This window comes from Ochotona princeps, unplaced genomic scaffold (genome assembly GCF_030435755.1).
Source record: "Ochotona princeps isolate mOchPri1 unplaced genomic scaffold, mOchPri1.hap1 HAP1_SCAFFOLD_3918, whole genome shotgun sequence".
NCBI lineage: Eukaryota > Metazoa > Chordata > Mammalia > Lagomorpha > Ochotonidae > Ochotona > Ochotona princeps.
The window spans coordinates 12,090-36,054 of record NW_026696554.1 but is presented as its reverse complement, the minus strand read 5'-3'; the positions used below and the strand labels follow the sequence as shown (position 1 = coordinate 36,054).

General features: G+C 37.7%; 1 protein-coding gene across 1 annotated transcript; it reads left to right on the top strand.

Annotated features, from left to right (window-relative positions):
• Nucleotides 1-576: 576 nt before the first annotated feature.
• On the top strand, nucleotides 577-23,726 carry LOC131478856 (serine/threonine-protein phosphatase 2B catalytic subunit 1-like; the record flags this gene model as incomplete). Its single annotated transcript, XM_058659417.1, has 10 exons — nucleotides 577-715; nucleotides 3,193-3,313; nucleotides 4,957-5,123; nucleotides 8,801-8,872; nucleotides 13,278-13,383; nucleotides 14,867-14,952; nucleotides 16,758-16,821; nucleotides 19,193-19,280; nucleotides 21,574-21,671; nucleotides 23,299-23,726. Coding segments are annotated over 10 exons (1,369 nt in total), but the record flags the coding sequence as incomplete, so codon positions are not given.
• Between the last annotated feature and the right edge of the window lie 239 nt (nucleotides 23,727-23,965).

The following is a 23,965-nucleotide window of genomic DNA, read 5'->3' as shown; positions in this document are numbered from 1 at the left end:
ATGGGTCACGTGCAGGTACGACTGCTGCTGCTGCCACTGGTGTCTCTCCACTCTTCTTGCTGCTATCGTTGTTATAAGCAAATGATGCTTCTGCTGCTGCCGTTGTTTATCCTGCAGCAGCAGCAGCTGCTACTGTGTAATTCGTCCGCTGCAGCTGTTGTTAAATATGAGTGGTGCTCGTGCTCATGCTTTTGCTGCTGGTGGTAGTGCTAATGCTAGTGCTGCCCCTGCTGCTGCTTTTGCTGCTAATGCTAGTGCCGCCCCTGCTGCTGCTTTTGCTGCTAATGCTGCTGCTGCTTTGCTGCTGGTGGTGGTGCTAGTGCCGCTGCTGTTGTTGTCTTCTCTTTTTTTGCTGCAGTTCGTCATATGTAAAGAATAAATGCTGCTGGTAGTATACTGATGTGTGACCATGGTGTTAACAGAATGTTGAATATAGTCTGTCCTTCTTACTACCCTATATGCTCTTCTTCCTCTCTCATTTGAATGGGTCTGTTGCATGCATGTTGCTGTGTCTTCTTCCCTATGTTGCTTTTGTATCTGATGTTCCACACTTCTACTTGCAGAAAATTGTTAAAGACATGCTTCCTACACAAGCCAATCTTTTGAGAGTTCTTTCTTTTCTTTTTTTCAGGCCTTTGACGCACTACCACTTGCAGCAGTCATCGACGGAAAGTTTCTTGCTCTACACGGAGGTCTTAGTCCAGATTTGAAAGTTGTATGTCTTCACTTTCTTCTGTAATACGGTATTGAGACCATACCTTGAAAAAATTTCACACATATACACATACACACACACACGTTAAGCGTATATGTATATATATATATATATATACATATACGTATATATGTATAGGTGTAAACAACTATGTATGTATGTCTTCATATATGCTTATCAAGATATATATATATATATATATGCATGTGTGTGTTGTGCGTGTGTGTACATGTGTAGGCGTATTATGTGTGCGAGAACGTGTACCGCAGTCATTGTTTGCATGTAAAGAGAGAGAGATGGAGACAGAGAGAAAGAGATATAATGCTGTACCTTGAATTTCACTCGGTTCACTGTCATGGTGCTGCCTCGGGTGCTGTTTGCTGCCTCAGTCAAACTGTTGCTACTACTGCTGCTCACGTTGTTACTGCCGCCGCTATTTACAATACTGCTGCTAATAGTATATATACATATGTAGGAGTAATAATATTATTATTTATAGTACTGCTGCTGCCGCTGCTAGTATACTGTGATAATAAAATACTGCTGCTGCCGCTTTTTTTTCTAATAGTTATGGTAATACTACTGCTGTCGCTAATACTGATACTACTACTAATAATAATATAAATAATAATAATATTGATACTGTCACTGATGACGCTGCTGTTGCTGCTAATAGGATACATAGTAGTAATAGTAATGATAATATAAAACTGCTGCTATTACTATTAGTAGTAATATAGAGACTGCTGCTGCTAGTATTATGCTGCTCATGTTTATAGTAGTAATGATGCTGCTGCTTCATCTTACGGCATTCCGCCTGTTGCTGCGGCGAATACTAATAATACTAATGATAATACATAGACTTCTGCTACTACTATTATCAGTAATAATATGATACACTGCTGCTGCTGCTGTGTCGCTAGTAGAATACTTCTGCTGCTACTACTATCGATAGTAATAATAAAAATAGTGATAATCTTAGTAATGCGACTGCTAGGAGTACTGTCGCTGTGGCTTATTATATTGTTTTTTTGCTACTAAGGATGCTCCTGCTGTTGCTAAGTAGAATAATTATAATGATAAAATACTGCTGCTGCTGCTGCCGCTGCTAGATGGCACTGGTACATATATATATATACATACACTTACGTATATATGTCGGAATATATGTGTAATGTATGCACGAATCTGTGGGGACGTGCATTTGCGTTGAAGATGTTGCTTGTATTGCAGGATAGCCATACATATATATATATATATATATATATATGTGTAGATGTATGCGTGTAGATTTTACTGTATGTCACTGATATAATATAATGTTAGAGAGCTATCATGAAAGTAAGATATATGTTTTGAGTATATATTATTACGATAGTATATATAGTCCATCTTCACTGTATTATATTAATAATAATGAATAGTAATAATATACTAGAAATCACTACTATTATGATTACTGCTGTAGTGTTAACGTATATATCTCAATATTACTCCTGCGTAAAATATATATATATATATGGCAATAGTCATATATTATACATAAGCGTATCATAAAGTCATGATTTGTATCTCCTATGAAACTAATGATGAGAATTATAGTATTGCATAATACTGGTATTTTGTTCAATCTCATATATATATTATGTATACACATATGTATATATATACGTATATATATATGTATATATATGCTTACTGTATTGATGATACTAATGTATGATAATAGTATACAATAGTATAGACGGTATATTCATATACCGCTATCATAATAACGCTGATGCTGGTCTTCGTGCGCATGTACTGAGTATGTTGCTGCTGCTGCTGCTGTTTCTGCACACCTTTACTGTCAGTGTCTGGACGGCTGCTGTTGTTTATGCTGCTTCGATTGCTGCTTTTTATACTACTGCTGGTGCTGCTGCTGTGTATGTATAGTTTGTACTAGTAATGTTTATTACTGCTGCTGTTCTTTATGCTTCTGTTGCTAGTGTTGGCATACTGCTGCTGTCCATACTCTTTGTACAGCTAAATGTTTATGCTGCTGCTGCTGCTGCTGTTTGGTCTTATGCTATGAATGCTGCTGTTGCTGTTCCGCTTGCTGCTGCTCCTGTTGCTGTTTGTTTTGCTGCTGTTGTTGCTGTTTGTTTTGCTGCTGTTGTTGCTGTTTGTTTTGCTGCGGTTGTTGCTGTTTGCTTTGCTGCGGTTGTTGCTGTTTGTTTTGCTGCTGTTGTTGCTGTTTGTTTTGCTGCTGTTGTTGCTGGTTGCTTTGCTGCTGTTGTTGCTGGTTGTTTTGCTGCTGTTGTTGCTGTTTGTTTTGCTGCTGCTGTTGCTGTTTGTTTTGCTGCTGTGCTTTCTTCTTTGTTTGTGCTGCTGTCGTCTGTGTTCTTTCTTTTCTAGAGATATACCAACCTGTATGTGAGTTATTATAGTAGTAATAATAAACGTTATATGCATGCACGTAAAACTCGATTTTGCAGCTGAGCCAAGTGGGAGCCGTAAATCGTTTCCAAGAGCCTCCGCGTGGAGGACTGTTTTGTGATTTGTTGTGGGCGGACCCTCTCGACGAAGCGAAAGACGATGCAACTCGAAACCCCGAAGGTAAGAGAACAAAAGAAAAGCACAAACAACATCGAGTTCCTCTTCGAAAATTGTACTACTACGCACACATAAAACATCGCAGGCACACACACACACAGAGATGACACGTATAGTATACGCAAGTACACACCGACACAGAGACAGACAGAGGGATACACACAAAGACAGACACACACAAACAGACAGTCACAGATAGACAGACAGACACAGACAGACAGACAGACGGACAGACACAGACAGATGAGGACGCGTATCTTTGCAACATAGGCATGTGTGTGTGTCGTCTGTATATACTCTTGTAAGCAATATACACATATACACATATACGCATACATACATACATATACAGATGTACATACACACGCCAACACATACACAAATACATATGAATACACACACACGCACACACACGTGAAAACACACACACACGCACATATGCATATACACACACATATATGCACACACTCACACACAGAGGGGCACACGTAAAGGCGCGTATCTCCGTAGTATGTGCGTGTGTGTGTATGTTCACCTGCTATGAATGACTTTTGTCTATGTGTTGTACTGGGTAAGGATCAGTCATATTCTGATAACATCGTTCGTCCGTACGTATGTATAGGCACGTACGTACATATGAATAGGCATTGATATTTGCTATGTGTTGATAACATTCATGTGTGGCAAGGAAGCTATACATATATATATATATATATATATATATATATAGATGCATATATATATGATATCTATATACATATATATACATATGTAGATATATATATATATACGAAGTACGAAATATTTTTCTGGGGCAGTTTTTATGTGGGGGATGGTAGAGGGGGCGGGTTGCTTCTGTTAGTCGTCGGTACGTGTGTAGATGTCATTGGTATATATATATATATATACATATATATATGTGTATGTATAGAGGTGTATATGTATATGTGTGTGTATATATATAAATGGCTGCAAAGCATCTGTGTGTCTGTGTATGTGTATAAATGTGTTCGTATTCAACATCCTTGCTGTGCGCATATATGTTATTGAAATGCACATATATATGTATATATATGAGTGTATGTATATAAACGTATATGTGTATGAATGTGTATGGATGTGTATGGATGTATATATGTGTATGTTAGTATTCAGTATTACTGCTGTGTGTACATGTTTTATATATGTATATATATATATATATGTGCGTATATGTGCGTATATATGAATATATGTGTATGAGTTTGTATTCAAGTTCTATTTGCTTCAAAAGACTTGTTTGTGTGTGCTGTGAGTTTCTATATTAGACAAGTAATTGTATATCAAGTGGTGACAGAGGTATCTGCGTAGATACCAATGTGATATATGTATATATATATATATATGTAAGTGCATGTGTTTGTATTATATATTATGGCTTCAGAGGAATGGTTTTTTTTGTTTTCGTTCTTCGATTTCACAGCTACTTCTACTCCAAATGATCTCAAAGGATGTCTGTTTTTCTTCTTTTGTTCACCGATATCTGCGCATATGTTAATAGTGATATAAATATATATATACATGTAGGTGTAAATGTATATGGTTGTATTGTATATATTATGGCTTTAAAGAGGACTTAATTCGTGTTTTCTGTTTGAATTATACAGATAGTTTTACTCCAAATGATGTCAGAGGCTGTAGTTTTTTCTTCGGTTATTCGGCAGCAAGTAGCTTCCTCGATCGTAATGGCCTACTCTCCGTTCTCCGGGCGCATGAGGCTCAGCTGGAGGGTTACAAGATGCATCAGACAAATCAAAAGACAGGCTTCCCGACTGTAAGAGAGACAGAGAGAGAGGAGAGAGAGAGAGAAATAGACACACACACACACACACACATATCCACATACATACATATCACCAGTACTACTACGGTCGAGAACACTGAAAAGCGGAGAGAGGGAGTCAGCGGAGAAGAGAGAGATACTAGAAAAAGATAGTACTAGAGACAGAAGCATGGTAATGGAGTTGTAAAGCGCATCGGAGAAATAATAGCGAAGAGGCTTTTCGACTACTGTAAGAAAAGAAGAGGAAATGTTAGCGTTACATTACTGAGGGAGAGAAAGAAGAACAGAAAGAGAAAGAGAGGAAGTGGAAGCGAGAAAACAGAAAGAAAGAAAGGAGAGAGGAATAGAGAAAAACAAACAACAGAATGAGTCATCCTGTAGATAGACAAATACGAATATATATGTTGATATGGTCTAGAGCAAAGAAATATCTCCAGTAGGTAGTATGGAGAGGGTGACGTAGCGTAGAGTAGTATTAGTATTCCCTCATTGTGTACGTTTAATGTGTGTCTTTCAAATTTTCTATTGTATGTGTGTGTCTAAGACGACAACGTGGGAGCTCTACTAATTGTAACTCTATGAGACATATTCTTCTTTTCAAAGTAGTAGTAGTAATAACAACAAGTTAGTCATTGCAATTCTACGTAACTATCACACAAGAGAGAGTAATATACATTCTGTCGTACGTGTATATGCATATATGTGCATATATATATATATATATTTACATGCATATGTATGTATATATGCATATGCATATGTATATTTTAATATGAGAAATTTCTGTCCCTCTCTCTTCAGTAAAGATACAGATATTTACATATCATATATGTATGGTATACTAAACAGTGTAACGAGCAACAATATACTAGAATTGAGTAAATATATAATATGCTAAGGTTTTGAATTATGTAATAACGATCTTGTTAGAGCAATAGGAGGAGTAGACTTGTGACCAGCAACACTACTACTGTTAGAGAGATCATGTATATTAAGCATACTACAACAAAACCAGCATGCCTATATATATATATATATATATATGCAAGCTCAACAACGCTACTGGTAGACTAATTAAGCATGTATATACCTATATAGAACACACTACAGCAAAAGAAGCACGTACTATAACAAAACTACCATACGTATATATATATTTATATATATATATATATACAAGCTCAGTAACGCTAATACTAGAGTAATTAAGTATATATATACACAAAGCACCCTACAGCAAAAGGAGCAGGTGCAGTATATTAAAGCTTAATACAGCTATTATTACGAGAGTAATTATGTATATGTATAACATACTACCATACAATGAACTTGAGTACACTAATGCTTAATACCGCTTCTGCTGAAGTTATTATATATATACAAATAAACATATATATACATATATATACATATTAATATATGTATGTTGCACATATACTCTGAACGTACTACGTAATACCACGAAAAGAGCATAAATACATTTAAGCTCAACAACGCAATATTATAAAAGTGATTACGTATATATATATATATATATATATACATACATATGTATATACGTAATGACTAATACGTAATTACTATATATATATGTATGTGTGAAATACATACTACATGCTGCAATAATAAAGCATGATTATATATTGAAGCACAACAATGCTCTGGTTATTAGCGTAAGTACGTATATATATACATATATATATTTATATATCTATTCATAAGGTATTACATCCAGTAGCGAAAGGAGCATGAGTATACTGGAGCTCAACGACGCTGTGGTTGAAGTCATTACGTATATGTATATATGTAAATATATATATACATATATATGAATGACGTACCACATACTACAACGAGAAGAGCTTGAGTATACTGAAGCTCACCAAGGCTCTGGTTAGAGTTCTTATATATACATATATTCATATGTATATATATAATCATAATATTACAACAAGAGAAGCACTAGTATACAGAAGCTCAGCAACGCTATTGCTAGAGTGATTAGTGATTCTGTACATACAGTACCATAAGGCAGCGGAATTAGCATGTGCACATTGATGGTAAGAGCAAGCATATTGCTAGAGTAGTCTAACATTTATTAACGACATTTCTAAAGTAATTGCATACATACGTAGATGTCTATATATATGGATATACATATGTAGATAGATATAGATATAGATATATTTAAGTATGTATGCATATGTGTGTGACAAATCACAGCGAAAATGGCGTGAGTATATCGGAGAGCAGTACCGATGTTACTAGTGTTACTATCTGTACATGATATTGCTACTAAAAATATATGTATTTATATTTTCTTCGTAACATTTATATATATATATATATATGTCTATGTATATGTATCTATACGTATAGCATACGACAGCAATAGAAGACAGACAGGTATATGTAGTGAAGAACAATACGCGTAGTGATAGAGTGATCAAGTATATATAACTAAATTAAGTGCATATACATATATAACATACTTCTGAAAAAGCACAGGCATTCAAACTTTCCAGGAGAAAAACAATAAGCATATCGCTAAAGTAATCACGTGTGGATGTATGTATATACGTATGTATGACGTACAGCAAAGGGCACAAACGAATCTACTTGAAATTAGTAACGCAGCGTCTAGATTAATTATGTCGCTCTCTCTCTCTTTATATATATACGGGTATAAGTATATATGTGTATATATATGTATATGTGTATGTGCGTGCGTATATATATATGTGTATATGTGTATGTATACTTGACGTACTACCACATCAGGACAGTGAGTCTGTTAGTAATCAATTGTTCTATTGCAAGAGTCACATATTGTATGTATATCCGTTTTCACTCCTAGAGTGACTATATATATATATATATATATGCACATATGTATACGCAAATATGTATTTGCCAAAGGGATAAGGAGGGAGTAATGTGCTGGAATTCAAGAAAGCTAGTTTGGGATTGATTACGTATATAAACATATATCTACTTATATATATGTATATATGTATATACGTGTACATAAGTGTGTATATGTATATGATAGATATTATATAGTACAACAAACGCTACTGCCACAGTAATTTATTGTGAATAAATCATACCTCCAGAGCAGATATATATATGACATATAACGGCAAAAGGAGCGTAAGTAAAATAGAGATCCATTACAATATTATTACTATAGTGATCATGTATGTTGAATATATACATATATGTATGTATATGTGGATTATATGTGTAAATATATATATATATGACATATAACGGCAGAAGAAGCGTAAATATACTGGAGATGAATTATGATATTACTAGCGTTATGTATGTATGTGTGTGTACATATATATATATGGTCAGACATAGACTCATAGATGGGAGTAGTATATGAGCCGAGGTATTGCTTGTGTTGTACAAAATATGTGTCATATGTATACATTTCTTTGTCGAGAGAGAGAGCGAAAGCGAGTTATTCGTAGAGAGAGAGACATATGTGTCTATAAGTATGTGTGAATTATCTCTCTGTGATATACATATATATATAATAAATTCTTCGATTTCGAATATATGTAGAGAGAGTTATGTATGTATGTATGTGTAATATCTCTAAGATGTATATATATATATATATTGTGTATGAGTATATATTATTCTTCTGCTTGCAGGTAATAACGATATTTTCTGCTCCGAATTACTGCGACGTCTACAACAACAAGGGCGCTGTTCTAACCTTCGAGGTACATATATGACACTACATATCTATACGTCAGTAATGCTGCTCTCACTACTCCCACTACTACTGTTACCACTATTACTACTAATACACCCACTACTACTACTACTACTCCCACTACTATTACTACTACCAGTCGGACTCTAGGATATATGCATATGTGTTGATAGTAGTAGTCGTATTGTAATAGTAGTAGTCGTATTGTAATAGTAGTAGTAGTAGTAGTATCAGGAACAGTAATAGTAGTGCTGCTTATTGTCTACTTGTAGTAGAAGCACTACAACTACTATTACCACAACCACTAGGCGTAGTGTTTCCCTTGCTACTTGTGCTGTTATTACAGCTCTTTACCACGGCCTCTGTATATTATTACTGGTATTATCAAGACTTCTACTTCTCCTGCTATTAGCGCTCCTACTACTATTGTACTATTACTACTATTACTTCTACGAATTCTTACTGCTACTTACTATTCCTACTACTACAACTACTACTACGCATACATTACGTACACTGGTGTAGTAATAGTAGGACTTAAATATAACCACTACTACTATTACTACTACTTCGAATACTGTGACACATATAGATTCACATATATATATATATGTATATGTATAATATAGTGTCCTATTACTAATGTTACTACTATTACCATTACTACTACTCCTGCTACTAATACTAGTACTGAGACTGCTACACATGCGAAAAGAAAGTAGGGCTCTCTACTACGGCTCTTGGGGGTTACTATTATACCTACACACGTAGATACTCCACTCCTACTTTTATTTAGTACTACTACTACTACTCGTACTACTTGTAGTAGTGCACACATATATCTCCAGTGGTATACAGCAACAATCTGCAATACCAAACATGCACATATATGCAAACATATTAGTGTGCTAATAGTCTTCTACTACTACTAATACTACTACTACTACTACACTATGTATATTTATCTGTGTGCTACTAGTACACTCCTAGTACTACAGTTAGTACCTGTGGGTTAACTACTAGCACAAGGAGTTCTGCTACTAGTACCACGTTTGTTTACGTATATTTCTCAGGAGTTTCTCTGTCTGTATCTATCTGTCTATCTATGATCACGCGCTCCTTCCCATTCATTGCATGACTTAGTGTGCCTTCTCATACCTCTCGTGTCACTTCCAGTATGTGCGTCTATTACTATCTGTGAAAAGACCCCGCCGAAAAATTAACTCTTATTACACTATTACGGAATATTACTTATTATCTTGCAGTACATCTAATTCTATTCCTAAGTATTTTGCATATATATATATATATATATGTGTGTACCAATTTACGGTGCCTATGTATATATATATATATATAACCCAGTGTACGCTGCATATATATATATATGAGCCATTGTACGTTGCATATGTGTATATATATATATAAATAAATACATGAGGCAGGCTGTGTACGGTCGTGGCACATCCTCTTCTCCGTCTCTTCATATTATCTGTGCAAAGACGTGATGATATACAGAGATAGAGGATGGACATTATATTATGAATAATATACTTACGACACACATTGCCCCGACTTGATTATACACGTCGTGCTTACTTACTTATATACAACATTGCTCTATAGTTATTTATATATTACCTTGTCACCTACTTACAACAGTGCTCTAGCTATGAATATATATATATATATATACGGCATTGTTACGTTTACTTACGTACAAGAGTGCTTTGACTATATATATATATATATATGAGTATGACATTTTCACATAATTATATACGATGCCGTCACGTGTGTACCACATTTCTCTATCTATTTTTTATGGACGACCCTGTCACCACCTATGTACAACATTGCTCTCTCTCTCTCTCTATATATATATATATACATATGTCTATACATACGACATTGTCACCACCTACTTACATACAACATAGGTCTGACATTATATATATACATAGGTATATATATACTATATTGCAACCTAATTATATCTAATTATATACGATATTGTCACCTATATATATGTGCGATATTGCCACGTAATTCTATAGGATATTTTTGTCACTTTCACACCACATTGCACTGTTTATTAATACACGACATTGTCACCCACTTCCATACAACATTGCTTTCGATACGACTTTGTCACCTATTTGTATACAACTGTGCTGTACAGCTAATTATATATACCACATTGCAACCCAAGTATTTGTAATTCCGCTTTGGATAATGCTGTATATGTGTATGCATCTCTGTAGATGTACATGTATTCAGTATATATGTATATGTATATGTATATATGTGTGAATGTGCGTATGTATCTACGTGTGTATGAATATTTTTGTGCGTTTCTCTGTTCTATTTCAGTGTAATCTTGTGCACGTGCATGCACGATCAACAGAAACACAGAAGGACGCTAATACACAAAAGCGTCACTCGTCGTCTGGGGAGTAACTCTTTATTATATACATTTGGGGGCGAGGATTGTACGTAACAGATTTCTATATACTTATGTATAAGGAGTTTCTGTGCCATACTCTCATCTCTCTGTTGTATTACCTAAATATATATGTATACGTATATATATGGCGTATACATATAGAGATACACGTATGTATAAATACTATATGTATATATAAATACCATATGTATACGAATGTATGTAAATGAAATGCAAGCACATATCTATATATATATATATATATGCATGTAGGTGTATATACATGTGCGAGACTGCGTCATACAAGTACGAAAGACACGAGAGGAGAATATCTCTCATATATCACTTACAACCCGTCGCATTCATCCGCTGCAATGCTTTGCCTCTGCGGCATCGCCGTCTTTGTATCTCGTGCATGACCATATATATATATATATATAGTGTGAAGTATATATATACGTATGTTCATATACATACAGATATATGTATGTATGTAAACATATGTATGCATGTCTGTGTGTGAATGGATGACCACCGCTGGAGAGAAGACTTGATATATCTGTCTTCTCTACAAATATATGTGTATATGTTTCATATTTTGATACACATATAAAGTATTGAGTCTGCACTAACTAACTGGACTGGACTGCTCTGACATTTTCATTTGCATCTTTCGATAGGAGGGCTGTATGTGTACATGTATCTGTGTCTCTTTCTGCGATTTAGTACACACTCAATAATACACACCAATTCGCTGTATAACATGCGTACACATATATGCATATTATATATATATATATATATTTGCAGTGTAATATATATACACATTAGTTACTCACCGATTCGCTGTACATGCATACATATATGTATAATGTAAATATATGTATATATATGCAGAATAATATATATATATATATATACTTATCACTCACCAGTCCGCTGTATATGCATGCATATATATATATACACATATATTTACGTGTTCAATATTTGTGTACATATATCGTGTGTTGGCATGGGCTCTTTATATGTACTGTATATCTCTTCACAGAATACTACATGAATGTTCAACATCTATATTCATGCATATATATATATATATACATATATATATTGAATGTCCAACATCATTATACATGCATATATATATATATATATTTTTACATATATATATTGAATGTCCAACATCAGTATACATGCATATATATGTATATATGTATACGTACGTATATGCCTTACATGTTATGTATCTGTTAGAGTGAACCGTGTGGCATGGCATGGGCTCTCTGTATATTTATCCCAGCAGAATACCGCATCATTATCTCAATGAACTAAAGCACATATATACACGGTATCTGTATATATATATACTTATTCATATGTTATATACATATATATATGTACGTGTGTATTGTATATGTGTATCAGAGTATCGTGTGGTGGCATGAGCTGTACACATGTATGTATTTTTCTGTAGTGTAATACGTTAAATATTTGATTAGTCAATATATATATATATATACGCATGCATACGTATATGTCTAAAATATATATGTAGATATATATACACATGTGCTCCATTGTAAGTATCAAAATACCCTAAGGTGTCATGGGCTGTATATGTCTTTCTTCCTGCAAGACCATACATGAAACATTACACAGTTTAAACCATATATACATTTTATATATATATATATACATGGATATACGAATATGCATGTATATTTATATATATATAGGTATGTATATCTCTGTTGAATATGTAGTGATTTACCATGTAGTGGCATGGGCTGTGTATATAGGTTTTTGCAGAACAATACATTGAACAACCAGCCACACAATGCATATGTATACGTATGTTATATATATGTACATATATATGTGTCTGTGATATACATAAACATATATGTATTCGAAATACTGTGTGATGGGGTGGGCAGTGTGTGTGTATGTGTTTTTTCTGCAGAATAATACGTTGAATATTCAACAATTTAATTTCAGTCCTCATCCGTATCACCTGCCAAATTTTATGGACATCTTCACATGGTCAATTCCCTTCGTCTCGGAAAAAGGTCTGTTTTCTCGATAGAAACATTTCCTCTTTCCCTATTAAAAGATCACAACAAGCTGACAAGAAAAACAAAGATCCACGACAGACAGTAAAAGACAGAAAGAGCGAGAGAGAGAGAAAGAAAAGGAGGAAAGACATACAGAGAGAAGGAAAAACAAAGCAAAGCTCTCATACACCCTTCTCACACATACATATACACATACGCACATACAGGCTTGTTAGCTGCTCCGCAACAACTACTGCTGCTACTGACGGAAGGAGACAGAAGACACGGCAGTGTGACGTAGGCAACGCACAAGCGGAGAAGCCATTTGAAATTCCGCCGAGTCACTATGCACACGTGTGGGTTTGTGCATGTGTATTTCTGTGTACCTCCTCTGTGTGTGTATGTTTGTGAGTATTTGTGTGTATGGAGGCAACAGATCTAGACGGCACTTTCTCCCTGTAACTCGTTTGTACGTACCACCCTTCGCGTTCATAATAATATATATATCATTGTTTATACATATACATATATACATATATATATATATTCGTTCTGTTTGTCAGTATTTGTGAGTGTGTATATATATATATATGTATATATGTATGTACGCTGGTATGCACAGTCAGTGTTAGTGACGCGGTTAGCGACACTCAAAATTAACGTCTAATTATATGTTTACGTGAATGTATCACATTCAATGAGTGTTGAATGTATCCAACGTGTAGCACTCTCTGTCTCTTCACATAAATAAGATATACATACATATATAAATGTATGATTGTGCATGTACAGATGTATGTATGAATGTGCATATATACATATATATATATATATATATGTATCTCTCTCTCTATATATATACATATATATATATATATATGTAGCTACATACAGAGAGAAAGAGAGAGAGAGAGAGAGACAAATGTTACTGTCTTAAGACAATGCAGCGGGGTAGAATGGCGGCAAGCAGGTAGTGCGGCATGGGTCCAATAATGAATAGATGTATGTGTTTAATATGCACATCTCACACCTTCTTCGGGTAGTGCATGTCTTTGTGTGTGTCTGTGTCTGCAATTGTGCAGGTAGTAATCTATTACAAAGAACATACATATGTTCCCTCATGTGCTTTCATTCTTTTCTTCTTCCTGACAAGGGGCACGCGTGTTTGGTGGGGATGTGGCGTTGTGTGTGTGTGTGTGTGTGTGTGTGTTTGTGTGTGTATGTGTGCGTATGTGTGTCTGTGTGTGTGTATCTGTGTGCGTATATATATATATATAAATGTGTATTTGTATGTATGTGTATATATATGTGCGTGTATGTGTGTGTGTATTTGTGTGCGTATATGTGTGTATGTGTGTGTTTGTCTTTTACTGGATATATAATACCCGGACTAACATGGAGAAAATCGTACAGCATCAACAATACCATCGCATCATTACTCTTTCGTAACTTCTGTCAGTTTTCGGTGCACATCTCTATTCTCTTGTCTCGACTTCAGTCACGGAGATGCTTTACGGGATTCTGAACTCATCTGTAGACGAGGATGAAGACGACGACGTGGATAATGTGGAGCTACCCCAAGACGTACGCAAAAAAAAAAAAACACAGAGACAAAAAAGAAACTGAGACACTACTACCCCCCTTCTACACACACAACCACCTTCAAAAAATTGCTTCCACACATACCTATATATATATACGAAGACTTTTTAATACTTGGAGTGCGGGTGCCTGTATGCGTATATATATATATATATAACTGAATTTAGGCAGCTTACCGTTTCATGTCTATGCGTATATGTACGTATATACACTGTGTAATTATATATATATATATATATATATATATGCCCACATATGCGAATATGTCGTCGTATGTATCTGTAATACATTACATCTAAACGTATGTAGGTAGATATATATATATATATATATTTACGTATAGATAGAAAAATATAGACATACGTATACAAGTGTATACGAACATACATTTCTTTGATTACTAGCACATAGAGAACATGTATATATGTCTGTACGTACAAAGGGTTTGTATATGTATCTACATTCGTACATCTGCCAGTGCATAACCCTACACATATATGAATGAGATCAACACAAAACCACCATAGGTGGCTTCCTACGTACGTTTACGTTGACTTAACAATCCATAAAAACGCGAATCACCACACAAACATATCTGCGTATATATCTGTGATAGAGACATTATCGCCTGTACATCCATGGATATCTCCTATATAACGCGAATCACCACACAAACATATCTACGTATATGTCTGTGATAGAGACATTATCGCCTGTACATCCATGGATATCTCCTATATAACGCGAATCACCACACAAACATATCTACGTATATGTCTGTGATAGAGACATTATCGCCTGTACATCCATGGATATCTCCTATATATCTAGCCAGAATACTTCATGTAACAGTGCGTAGCCATACATATATATATACATGTATACATGTATACCTGTGAAAGTTGACGCATATATAATCACCGTACATGGCTACCTACGTCACAATCTAGTTCACCTGAACTATCGTAATGAACATATATACATATATATATACATATGTGTATGCACGTAAATATATATATTTGTGAGAGAGGCAGAATTACCTGTGCACCTTACATGTGTATCTCACATATGTATATATATATACATATATATGTATATAACCTGTACACCTTACCTGTCAATGCATAGCCCTGTATACCTATATATATATGCGTATCTCTCAGTGCGTGAATATATCGTTATATATATGTATATGAAAGAGAGATATCTATAGGAGATTGAAGGTTAATCGCCTGTTTATGCATGAATATCTGCATAGACATCTGGAATATTTTATCTGCAGGTATGTGACCCTCTGTTATAATCTCTATATAAGATAGTAATAATAATTACCTGTGCTTCCCTGGATATCCACATATATTCAAATATGTAGATATATCTACTACTAAGTTTCATCTCTTACTGCATAACTCTGAATAGGATAAATATATATATATAGTATAGTATACAGAATAATATGTACATGAGTTAATCTCAGCTACAGCTCTGCAGAAATGGACATTTTTTGTGCTCGCCGGTGCGTGTAAATGTCTGAGTGTGTGCTGTTTTCCTTTTTCTCGCAATATGTGCAAATGTGTAGAATGTTTTTGCTTCGCGTGTTTTCTCTCTCCTCCTTCTGGAGGCAAATTTTTCAAACGTGTCTACGGTTTTTTTTTGTTCATGTTTCTCTTTTTTTTTTTCTTGATAAGTACTTCCTTATCATTTCTGCTGTTTCGTACTCCTCCTTACTTTTGTCGTTTTCACATATTTTCTTTGCGTAAGTTTATTATGATATTCTCTGACAGGTAATAAACCTCATGAACGCGCAACTACCAGAGAGCACGGCACGCCCCCGACGACCGGGTGGTGGCGCCGCCACGGGAGGAAGTAAGTTATCAGTTTACAAATTTTCTTTACTTTCGAGGTCATGTGCTATTATTTTCAAGGACGAGGAAACCTGGTTTGCTTTCAATGGGTACTTCTACAAAAACATGCCAGTGATATTCGCTCAAGACGCATGTAGTAAACATATATATATGCATGTGTAGGGGAGTATACCTGAAAATTATATGAGAATATATATATATATAGGGAGTGGATTTACTTACTAGCACAATATAGAAGCACCAATTACACAAAATTGAATATATATATATATATGGTTATATATAGGTAAACATAATAGTACAAGTACAAATGATTATATACATATATATATATAGGCGGATATATATTTGTACTGATGTGCCTATGTATATATATATATATATTCCCGTATATACATATGTAGATGAGTATTATCATATCAGCATATGAACTGATATGAAGAGATATCAGTAGATAATTTCATACATATGTAAACGTATATTTAGATTCCTCCATACATATATATGTGTAAACCTCTCCCTTCATATATATATATATATATATCTACGTACGTGTATACGAGTATCTACATGCGTATAGATACTGATGTCATACTAGAGATATATACACCTATGCAATAGGGTACCTATGCAATAATTGTAAGACTATGTATATATATATATATATATATGTACAAGGGTATATATACCAACAAAGTGTGCTTGTCTAGATCACTAGGTAGTATACACTATTTACAATTCAGAGTTCTATGCTATACATTACGATCTGAATACAATTTGTGTACTGACTGGAAAGAGAGAGAGTTTGAGAATATAATATGGAAGACGTACTTGTTTCAGTAAAAAGAATGGCCTCTCCTCTTCACATAGATATATACATAACCAGAGGCAGTGTTGGCTTCCATATGCATGATACACGTTATGTATACATATGCCTACAGAAGTTTTGGAGTACTGCATGAAAATGTGTATTCTAGCATAAGTCTTACATACTTGTGCTGTTGAGTCTTCAGAGTACTCTGTGTTCGTCTCCTTGAAGGCAGTTCGTTTGCTTACTTAGAGAGTATGTACGCTTGCGCGTACTACCCCGTCAGTGTGTATACGAAGAAGCTTCGAAGATAGTGTTGCATTGCAGTAGCAGCAACAGCCGCCTGCCCTCCTTCAACTGGTGTATACTTGTGTCTATTTGTCTTCACTACTATATTACAAGCTGACTTCAGAAACGGAAACTCTGCTCGCCTTTGGCAACTTGCAATATACTTTGCTTTTTTTCCATATATATATATAATCTAGAGAATATATCTATATACACACAGGGGTGTTTACAGGTCTATCGTAAGCAATAGTGCCTCCTCATAGTCCTGAAGCTTGAGTCTTCCAGTGTACCTTCCTCGTCAAAGGCTTGTGAGAATGCCTTTTTGCACGCCTCTGCGTCTTTGTGTAAACATAGGTGTTTATATACCGGTGTGTGTGTGTGTGTGTGTGTGTGTGTGTGTGTGCGCGCGCATACGTATGTGGACCACACCCCCGCGGTCGTTCACATACACATACACACACACACACGCAGAAAATAAAACACATGCGTACACACAGGGGTGTGGCTGTGCGGGGGCGTATGTGTATATATATATATATATAGATGTGTAGGTGTTTGTGTGAGAGAGTGTATCGTATGTGGTTGTGTATACGTGTATTCGCTTATGGGTGTGTGTCGGTACGGATATACAAATGCGTATATATGTGCGTGTGTATGTTTGTGGGTGTATGGCGTGGGTTACGTGTGCGTGTGAATGTGTGCGCCTGAGTATATGTGTATACATGTATGCTCTCGCGTATATATGTGTGTGGATGTATGAACGTGGATATATCAGTGCTTATGTATGCGCCTGGGTGTATGCGTGTGTATGTATGCGCGGCGTGGACGTGCGGGCGTACGTATAAATGTGTGTGTTTGTGTACGTATGTATGTAAGTATTTATCTATCTACCTATGTGAGTTTATCTATATGTTCACGTATCTATGTATGCGCGTGAGCAGATGTGTGTGTACGCATGGTTGAGGGCATATATGTGTGTATTGGCGTGGGTATATGTGTGGGTATGAGTGTGTACGCGCATGGGTACATAAGCTGCCCATGTGCCCATGTGTCTGGATTTAATGTGTATCTGCGCGTGGGTATATTTGTGTGCTCGTGTTTTTATGGCTGGGCGAAATAGATGTGTGTCGGTGGGGGTGTGTCTGTTGCTGCATTGTCGGCATTATTTTTTCTCGTTTCGCATGAGACTAACTGTTCTTCTCTCTTATGTGTGTGGGTGTGTGTGGGTGGATTTTCTCTTTCAATCAATTCTTTTCAGCCAACCAATTGAGTAAAGAGCGTGCAGATGCACTACGCAAGAAAGTTCAATCCGTTGGAAGATTAATGCGCGTCTTCAAAACAATACGGTCAGCGGGGGCACACACAGACACACACGCACAACGTATACACAAAGGGGACACACCTATACATATATATATGTATACATGTATACATGTATATGTACGTATATACACATGTATGAATACCCATATATAAATATATGTATGTAGACTCCTAGATGTACATACGTCCACACATATAGAGGCACAGATAATACTTCTGTACACTCACTTGGAGACATCCCCAGACACCGACAGAGAGACAAAGAGTCATACAGAGCCACATAACAACGTACACTCTCATATAGTGCAGCAGACACGGAGAGAGAGAGAGAAAGAGACACGTAATAGTTTACGCGCAGCGTCTAACAGACGAACACGCAGTGGGGGTGGTACTGCGAGGAGTTACCTCCTACGCTTTTAACGCTCTATACATATATGGTGTAAATGTGTACGTGAGCGTGTGGTTTGGTGGCGTGTGCTACGTAGAGAAGTATGAGCACACATATAATACAACTCTCATCACACAGAAGCACTCACACACATACACTCAAATACGAGCACACACATATATGTATACACACATACGCACATACATATATATACACACATACACATACACATATATATATATATATATATATACAACCATATTTGTGTGTCTGTTGTGGGGTGGAGATTCTTGTAAGAACAACTTTGCGTATGTGTGCCTGTGTAAGGCGTATGTGTAGGATGAAAAGTTTCCCCTCCCCGAATCCAGCAAATGCACACACAACAGGCTGTCAGAAGCACCTGCGCACATCCAAAAGGCAGCCATCACAAGGGATTGTGATTGTAGCGTGAATGGACGCGAGTGTTCAATGTGCCTGCACTCTACTACTCACAAGCACGCGACACTAGCACTAGAAAAGACAACGGGGAGTGAGTCGGTAGGTGGTACTCAAGCAGTAGCGAGGCTTGTGGTCTGTCTCTGCAAACTCGTCAGTTCTGACGCTTACCAAAGAGCTACTACCACACGCTTACCCAGGCACACATACCCACACGCAAACACAGACACGCACACATACACATACACAAACAGAGACACACACACACACACACAAACAGAGACACACACACGCAGACACAGAGGATATTGGTTGCATCCAGTCGAAGCACAGTTGTGAGTATTTGGAAAGGAAGGGCCTACGTCCACGTCTGAATTATTCATAGATATAGAAGGAAGGCTGTTATACGGATAACACCGAACAGACTCCGTACACACATTGACAGAGAGAGAGACACACACACACAGAGGAGGTAGTGTACATGCGTTGTCAGAGTATGTAGTGGTGAGTAGTAGAGAGGCAGGAAAGAAGGGCGTATACATGTGTGTTGTCTGAGTATGTAGTGGTCAGTAGTAGCGAGGCTAGAAAGAAGGTCGTATACATGTCTGTTGTCTGAATGTGTAGCGGTGAGTTGAAGAGAGGCGAGAAGGGACCTCATATGTCTCTTGGTATCGAGGGTTATCGACACCCAATTGAAAAGTCATTACTGCGTGTACGTAGAAGAGGAAAACAGATATGCACAACCTCGTGGGGCCGGCGGTGCAGAGCATTCGTCATATAAGGTTATATAATTCGTGTGTGTACTACTGACCGACCGGCGGGGGAGGAGAGGAGGCTGTGCGTGTTGGCTGTGAACCGCATCATGCGAAGAGAGAGACTGAGTGACGGGCAGGTGGCTCTCCTACAGAGACAACGAGAGAGAGAGAGGAGAAAATAGGGCAAAACACATCAGTTGAGAGAGAGAGACAAGAAACATCCGTGTGCTACAAAGAGAGTAGATACAAACATGCTCACCTAAGAAAGCTATAGAAAATTTTTCTTGGGGTGTCTTTTCTGGACGTCAGCGTGTATCGTTTTCCTTGACTGACATTCTTTTAAAGTCTTCCAGATGCCCGCTATTCATGTAATTTCGCTTCTTTGTGAAAGTGAAGGACACTGCCTTATATTTCTACGTGCACAGCGTCAGGCGCAGTTTCTTCTGCACGCTGTCCTATAGAATAAGTGCTTATGTCTGTCTTTTCCTGTGACGGGGTATAGCCTTATGTGTGTGTGTGTGTGTATGTGTCCGTGTGTGTACGTATCGGTTTGTGAGACTACTATGTGTGTGGGTGTGCTAACCTATGCATGTACGGATATGTGTGTGTATGTGTTCGTGTGTGTGCATGTCTGTCTGTGAGTGTAAACATATACGTATTTTGTGTGTGTGTATGTAGCTACCCACGTGTGTATGTGTTTTTTGCTCGATTTCTGCCTCTTCTTTTTTTTTTTTGCAGCCAAGAAAATGAATTGATTGTGCAGTTGAAGGGATGCACCCCAGGGCACCGAATACCCGTGGGTCTGCTCCTGCAGGGACGAGAAGGTCTTGTGAACGGTGAGAGGACGACTTCTGCTAACCTTCATAATAACAACTCGGGCATCTATGTGTGTGTGTGTGTGTGTGGGGCGCGCGCGCGTGTGTATGGTTGTGTACAATTTATGCTGCACAGCAGTCCAGGAGAGTGAGCGTTGCGCGCTGTCGTTACTGAGTTCGTAACAATATTATCACATACTGGTGTCCACCGCGTAGCCCCATGACGTGTCTACGAATCTTCAGGTGTATAACCAGTCCTCCTGCGATATATTCGAATAAGTCCTGGTTGATTACGTGCTGTTTCTACATACGTATCAGGTGCCCCCAGTCCTGTGCATATATATTTATATATGTATAAAGGGCTGTATCTCTCGCACTCTCTCTCTCTGTCTTTATCTCTCTCTATATATATATGTATATGGCTGTATATAGAAGGAGGATGGTCTCTCTACACATACATGATTAGTGAGCGTCTACGTCTTTAGCTACACTCGTGTAGTGTGAGCGAACTGAGTGTGTCTACACAAAACCTCCTCACTCTCACGCACGCTTCCCCCGACATGCCCATACACACACTCCCCGCGTAAAACACACACACACTCACACACTTCCCCACTCTTTGATGGAGACACAAGCGCACGCACATACACACACACCGTATTCGAGAGATAGACCGTCAGACAGACTATCTAAGAAAAATACGCACATACACTTGGAAGTGAATTCTAGATGGTGTTTTCGTGTGGGTGGACAAGCGTGCCCGTGGTGGTATGGAGAGGTGAGACGCCTCGTTGCGTTTTTTTTCCGGGCGTTACTTGTGCAGCAAAATTCTTATACTTCCACGTAGAAAGATAACTTCCTTTTCCCGGTATGAAAAAAGAGAGAGAAGGAATAAGCGAACAGAAGCTGTAGCTGCCGTACTTGGCTTGTGTACAATCCTGCGCCCCTCGGCGTGTAAGCGGAAGCTAATCCCTATTGGACAGCATCCGCTCCTTGAGGCTTGTGTGCTGCGGTTACAGCTCACAGAATGTCTTTTACACGTCGATTTGCCTTTACTGATATGTTTAGTGATAAGTAAATACACAGAAACATATATGACACCATCACTCGGCCGCCTCGGTGTCATCAAAAGACTTCCACGCCAGACCGCATTTCATTCGAGTCTCAGCAAATGTGCGTAGGCACAGCGACCACAGGACCGAAAACTCGAGCACTGTCTTGCGGTGAGAAGTGAAGAAACGTAGGGCAAAGACGTTCGTGAGACAGAGAGCCTAGGGGCACGAGAAAAATTGTTGATGCGTTGTCTACACAGAAAATGGGCGGAAAGCTCGACATGAATGGGTTGAATACGCGTGACAGCGATGAACTCCGAATCACCGCTCTGTCGAGTACTTGCTGGGGCGTAAGAGTCTACAAAACTCTGTAGATATATACTTATATGTGTATATAGGTATAGTATTTATATAGATCTGTATAATAATCAGAGAAATATGTACAGTTCCACCGTTTGTGTGCGTGGGTTAGTGGTACGGACAAACACACCACCACGGATGAAGCTTCATGCTCTCTACAAGTGAGCACGCATTTTTGCAGCAAGCGATAATAAGGAAGAGAACTGTGTGGTGGTGCGGACATGTGTGTGCTGCAGAACTGGACAGGTTCCAAAAAGCAAAGCAGATCGATTTGATGAACGAGCGGCGACCCGATGCGTCTTCAGCATCTGGCTCCTCGTCATCATCGGCAGCTTCTTCTTCGTCGTCAGCCCCTTCGTCCTCCTCTGCTAGCACTGGTGGGGGTGGTTCAGGAGCGGGGAGGAAGCCGGGGAATGATCGTTCAGGCGGTATCACTGGTGGTGGCAGTAGTAGTAGCAGCAGTAGCGGGTCGGGTAATAGTCATAGTAGCAGTAGCAGTAGCAGCGCTGGTCGAAAAGGGTCTCCAGGCACTCACTCGTCGTCTTCGAGGAAAGGGGGAAGCTTGTCTTCGTCTTCGAGTAAAAATGGAGGTGGGGAACAGCAACTCCCGGCGATGAGTGGCCTCCGTGGTTCTTACTGTGTTATCGCGTACGGCAGAGCTTAACAAGGGTGTGTACACCGCTTTCCCTCCGTGGAGTACTGGTGTTGTTCGCTTCTCACTCTTTTCAGGTGCCCGTGCATAAGGCTGCTACTGTCGTCGCACAGAGTGTTACGAAGGACGTTAACACGCAGCTAGATGATGCGTTAGCGCCATTGCTCTGCGTCAGCGGGCATTGTGCAGACGCCTCTCTTCTGATGAAAAGTAATTCTAGACAACATCATTGAGCATAAGCAACACCAGTG